The sequence below is a fragment of the Callorhinchus milii genome, unplaced genomic scaffold (genome assembly GCF_018977255.1).
Source record: "Callorhinchus milii isolate IMCB2004 unplaced genomic scaffold, IMCB_Cmil_1.0 Scaffold3, whole genome shotgun sequence".
Classification (NCBI taxonomy): domain Eukaryota; kingdom Metazoa; phylum Chordata; class Chondrichthyes; order Chimaeriformes; family Callorhinchidae; genus Callorhinchus; species Callorhinchus milii.
In genome coordinates, this window is record NW_024704744.1 from 92,172,867 (window position 1) to 92,179,722 (window position 6,856).

Consider the following 6,856-nt stretch of genomic DNA (forward strand, 5'->3'; position numbering starts at 1 on the left):
GTGAGGACCAGGGTCTTGAACCGTCAGTAAATCCCTGTCACTACACTTTTCAGTAAATCCTGTGGAGCGAATTTGAGATGTGTTCTGTACTCATACAATGTGAGGAATGCGAAAATAAGATTGGAAAGAAGGCAGGAGGTTTAATAGTGCTTTTTGTTTCGTGCAGAGAAGACTGATGACATCATTTGGGACACATAAGGTGTGAGTGTCAGCCAAAATCAACATGATGGTTATTATCTGTGGAAACTCATGCTGTCACTGACACTGAATCACACCCTACATTTATTTACCTGTCTACTAAGACTGCACTTTAAGATGGAACCAAAAATTATGATTAAAGAAGCAATTTTTTCCCATGTTCTTCGATTATATTTCCCTGACTCTCCCCGTTTTGCTCCCCTGCTGTAACTCAGCTCCTGTCATACGTAAGTTTGAATCTTGCGCAGCTCAGTCACTCGCACACTCGCCTCCGAGTCAGAAGGTTGTGGGTTCAACCCCCCCCACCCCCTCCACGTCAGGACTCTGAGCTCACAGTCGAGGCTGACGCTCCAGTGCAGTGCTGGGGGAGCTCCAGTGCAGTGCCATGGGGGAGCTCCAGTGCAGTGCCATGAGGGAGCTCCAGTGCAGTGCCATGGGGGAGCTCCAGTGCAGTGCCATGGGGGAGCTCCAGTGCAGTGCTGGGGGGGCGCCAGTGCAGTGCTGTGGGGGCTCCAGTGCAGTGCTGTAGGGGCTCCAGTGCAGTGCTGTGGGGGCTCCAGTGCTGTGCTGTGGGGGCTCCGGTGCAGTGCTGTGGGGGCTCCAGTGCAGTGCTGTAGGGGCTCCAGTGCAGTGCTGTGGGGGCTCCAGTGCTGTGCTGTGGGGGCTCCGGTGCAGTGCTGTGGGGGCTCCAGTGCAGTGCTGTAGGGGCTCCAGTGCAGTGCTGTGGGGGCTCCAGTGCAGTGCTCATAGACACAGCTCCAGGATCTGCCACACATTTTGTTACAGGCCCCTCCTCCAGGCACGGCCACAAGCCCCTCCCCCAGGATGAGACCCCCAGACCCTGGCCGGCGGCCCACCACAGGCTCCTCCCATGGGCACCAACCCAGGCTCCGCCCTGCGCACCCTCTCGGGCCGCCCCCCCCCAAGGCATTGCTCCAGGTACTACTAATAATAATTCTTGCATTTGATGCAGCGCTTTATCACGACTTTGAGACGTCTCAAAGCGCTTCCCAGAACATACTGCAAAGTGAATTGACTGTATATTTGTGGGCGAAACTCGGCAGCCAATTGCACACAGCAGCGTCCCACAAACACTCGTGGATTGAAGTGTCCAATTTATTCGTGGCTTTTTTTTGGAGGGATTATTACCAGGCGTGTGGAGTAAGGAAACTTGCCCAAAGTTGCGCCCTTGCCCGGGAATCGAACCCTGGTCTCTCGCTTGCGAGACGAGCGCTCTAACCACTGAGCTACAGGACTCCACTGAATTACTGTAACCACTCATTCCAAAATCTGATTATTATTATTATTTATTACATGTGCAGCAAATTAATTAAGGATTCTGACCCTAACATGATCCATCTGATTCATTGTTATTTTCCACCCTTCCTGTGTAAACCGTGACAGTAGCAACTGCAGAAGACAAATAGCTATCTCCACCCCCCCCCCCCACCCCCACATGAGTTTCACCGAGAAACTGAACTCATTTAATGAGTTTAATGACTATTTAATAATTTCTCACCCTGTTATTACCTGGGGACGTTGCCTGGCTGCTGTTTAGCCGACTATTTCACAGCAGAATCAGGTGGTTTGAACTCCAATAAACAGTAACCTTTGCACAAAGTGTCATACTGAATATTACAGATGTCTGTCTATGATCTAGATCTCTGCCCACCCCTTTACCGCACGCACGCTCACACGTCAGTAACACACACACTCACATACATGCACACACACGCGCACACATGCACACACACGCGCGCACATGCACACACACGCGCACACATTCAGTAACACACACACTCACACACATGCACCCGCACACATGCACACATGCGCACGCAGTCAGTAGCACACACACCCGCACACATGCACAAACACACACAGTCAGTATCACATACACACATAGGCAGTAACACACACACTCAGTAACACACACACACACAGTCAGTACCACACACAGTCAGTACCACACACAGTCAGTAACACACACACACAGTCAGTAATGCACATACACGATATCCAATTACACAGCCAATGCATCAGTAAGCCAAGCCCACAAATCTTGAAAGTTCAGTTTTTCGAGAGAGAGAACAAAAGAAAAAAGGAAAAGAAAGCTTCCAAATCACACCAATAACGGTCACTAGGTGCTTGTGGTGAGGTTGAAATGTGTCCAAGATAATCAAACAACAGTGCTAATCCTTACACATTTGATACACATGTGAATTGACTATATTTCGTGGTCGAAACTCGGCAGCCAATTGCGCACACAGCATCCCACAAACAGTTGTGGATGGAGTGACCAATTTTTTTTAAAAAAGGAATTATTATCCCCGGAAAAGCGATCCTCTAATCGATTAACAACCGGATTCCTATTTACTGCTAGGTAAACAGAGGCGGGTGGAATAAGGAAACTTGCCCAACATTTCGCTCTGCCCGGGATGGAACCCAGGTCTCTCACTCGTGAGGCGAGTGCTCTAACTACTGAGCCACAGGACTCCACAGTATACTGAATATACTGTAAATATACTGTAAAGTGCATTTACTGTGTATTTTGTGGGTGAAATGCGGCAGCCAATCGCGCACAGCAGTGTCCCACAAACCGGCGTGGATTGAGTGACCAAATTATTATTGTTACTTTTTTTTGAGACACACACAAACATGGACACACACACACAGGGATACAGACACACACACAGGGATACACACACACACACACACAGGGATACACACACACACATGGATACACACACACACATGGATACACACACACACACACACACAGGGACACACAAACAGGGATGCACACAGACACACACACACGGGGATACACACACACACAGGGACACAGACACACACACACAGGGACAGACACACACACACACATGGACACACACACACACACAGGGATACAGACACAAACACACAGGGATACAGACACACACACAGGGACACACTCACAGAGGGACACAGTCACAGAGGGACACAGTCACACAGTCACACAGGGACACAGTCACACAGGGACACAGTCACACACACACAGGGATACAGACACACACACACACACAGAGACACACTCACACAAGGACACACACACACACACACAGAGGGATACAGACACAGACACACAGATACACACACACACACACACAGGGATACAGACACACACAGGGATACACATACAGGGACACACACACAGGGTTACACACACACAAGGGACAGACACACACACATACACACAAGGATACAGACACACACAGGGACACACACACACACACACAGGGACACACACACACACACACAGGGACACACACACACACACAGGGACACACACACACACAGGGACACACACACACACACACAGGGACACACACACACACACACAGGGACACACACACACACACACACACAGGGACACACACACAGAGAGACACACACACACAGGGATACAGACACACACACACACACACAGGGATATACACACACACACACACACAGGGATATACACACACACACACACACACACAGGGATATACACACACACACACACAGGGATATACACACACACACACACAGGGATATACACACACACACACAGGATACACACACACACACACAGATATACACACACACACACACAGATATACACACACACACACACACAGGATATACACACACACACACACACAGGGATATACACACACACACACACACAGGGATATACACACACACACACACACACAGATATATATACACACACACACACACAGGGATATATATACACACACACACACACAGGGATATACACACACACACACACAGGGATATACACACACACACACACACAGGGATATACACACACACACACACAGGGATATACACACACACACACACAGGGATATACACACACACACACACACACAGGGATATACACACACACACACACAGGGATATACACACACACACACACAGGGATATACACACACACACACACAGGGATATACACACACACACACACAGGGATATACACACACACACACACAGGGATATACACACACACACACACAGGGATATACACACACACACACACAGGGATATACACACACACACACACACACACACAGGGATATACACACACACACACACACACCCAGGGATACACACACACACAGGGATACACACACACACACACACAGGGATATACACACACACACACACAGGGATATACACACACACACACAGGGATATACACACACACACACACAGGGATATACACACACACACACACACACACAGGGATATACACACACACACACACAGGGATATATATACACACACACACACACAGGGATATACACACACACACACACAGGGATATACACACACACACACACAGGGATATACACACACACACACACACACAGGGATATACACACACACACACACACACAGGGATATACACACACACACACACACACAGGGATATACACACACACACACACAGGGATATACACACACACACACACAGGGACACACACACACACGGATATTGATACAATAACACAGTGATTGTGACGCACTCGGGATGACGTATCCCCGGGGGGAGGGCTCTCCTGAGGCCCCGCCTCCTTTGTGACGGAGCGGCTTCCGGTTGCTATGGGAATGGGAGGCGCCGCCCTGAGCTCCACAGACCCGGTCACCGCCACTGAGACCAGAGCCCGGACCGACCCCCAGACCTGACAGACCCCCAGACAGACCCCCAGCCAGACCAGCCAGACCAGACCTGACCAACCAGACCTGACCAGCCAGACCAGACCTGACCAACCAGACCTGACCAGCCAGACCTGACAGACCCCCAGACAGACCCCCAGCCAGACCAGCCAGACCTGACCAGACCAGACCCCCAGCCAGACCTGACCCCCAGCCAGACCTGACCCCCAGCCAGACCTGACCAGCCAGACCTGACCCCCAGCCAGACCTGACCCCCAGCCAGACCTGACCAGCCAGACCTGACCCCCAGCCAGACCTGACCCCCAGCCAGACCTGACCCCCAGCCAGACCTGACCAGCCAGACCTGACCAGCCAGACCTGACCCCCAGCCAGACCTGACCCCCAGCCAGACCTGACCCCCAGCCAGACCTGACCAGCCAGACCTGACCAGCCAGACCTGACCAGCCAGACCTGACCCCCAGCCAGACCTGACCCCCCAGCCAGACCAGGACCAGCCAGACCTGACCCCCAGCCAGACCAGGACCAGCCAGACCTGACCCCCAGCCAGACCTGACCAGCCAGACCTGACCCCCAGCCAGACCTGACCAGCCAGAGCCAGACCAGACCCCCAGCCAGACCAGCCAGACACCCAGCCAGACCAGACCAGACCAGCCGGACCAGACCTGACCAGCCGGACCAGACACCCAGCCAGACCAGACCAGACCTGACCAGCCAGACCTGACCAGACCCCCAGCCAGACCAGCCAGACCTGACCAGCCAGACCCCCAGCCAGACCAGACCTGACCAACCAGACCAGCCAGACCCCCAGCCAGACCTGACCCCCAGCCAGACCTGACCAGCCAGACCTGACCCCCAGCCAGACCTGACCAGCCAGACCTGACCAGCCAGACCTGACCCCCAGCCAGACCTGACCAGCCAGACCTGACCAGCCAGACCTGACCAGACCAGCCAGACCCCCAGCCAGACCAGACCAGACAGACCAGACCCCAGCCAGACCAGCCAGACCAGACCAGCCAGACCAGGACCAGACCAGCCAGACCAGACTACAGCCAGACCAGCCAGACCAGGACCAGCCAGACCAGCCCCCCAGTCAGACCAGGACCAGCCAGACCAGACCCCCAGCCAGACCAGACCGCCAGCCAGACCAGGACCAGCCAGACCAGACCCCCAGCCAGACCAGACCCCCAGCCAGACCACACTCCCAGCCAGACCAGACCCCAGCCAGACCAGCCAGACCAGGACCAGCCAGACCAGACCCCCAGCCAGACCAGAGCCAGACCAGAGCCAGACCAGACCCCCAGCCAGACCAGACCAGAGCCAGACCAGAGCTAGACCCCCAACCAGACCAGACCCCCAGCCAGACCAGAGCCAGACCCCCAGCCAGACCAGGACCAGCCAGACCAGAGCCAGACCCCCAGCCAGACCAGAGCCAGACCCCCAGCCAGACCAGGCTCCCAGCCAGACCAGAGCCAGGACAGGCACACAGCGAGCAGAGACACACGCAGTGAGACACACACATTGAGACAGAGAGAGAATCACAGACACACACACATAGACACAGAAACACACACAGTGAGACACACACACAGACACAGAGAGACAGACACAGAGAGACATACACAGTGAGCAGAGACAGAGACACACACAGTGAGCAGAGACAGAGACACACACAGTGAGCAGAGACGGAGAGAGATACACAGAGCCAAGGACAGAGAGAGAGACACACACACAGAGTGAGATACACAGAGACACACAGTGAACAGAGACCAGACACAGGCAAAGAGAGAGACACGCACAGTGAGATACTCAGAGACCAGAGCCAGGCACAGAGAAAAAGAGAGAGAGACACACACACACACACACACAGAGGCACACATTGAGATACACACAGAGAGAGACAGTGAGCAGAGACCAGAGACAGACACAGAGA

The 6,856-nt window shown here is 53.3% G+C and overlaps 1 protein-coding gene across 1 annotated transcript in view; it reads left to right on the forward strand.

The window, feature by feature from the left end:
* Nucleotides 1-6,434, forward strand: part of LOC121848552 (basic proline-rich protein-like) — a 10,601-nt gene extending 4,167 nt beyond the window's left edge. The window contains exon 2 of the mRNA XM_042333165.1: nt 5,870-6,434. Coding sequence (XP_042189099.1) covers nt 5,870-6,434 — 565 coding nt within the window. The remainder of the gene's footprint in view (nt 1-5,869) is intronic.
* Nucleotides 6,435-6,856: the final 422 nt, after the last annotated feature.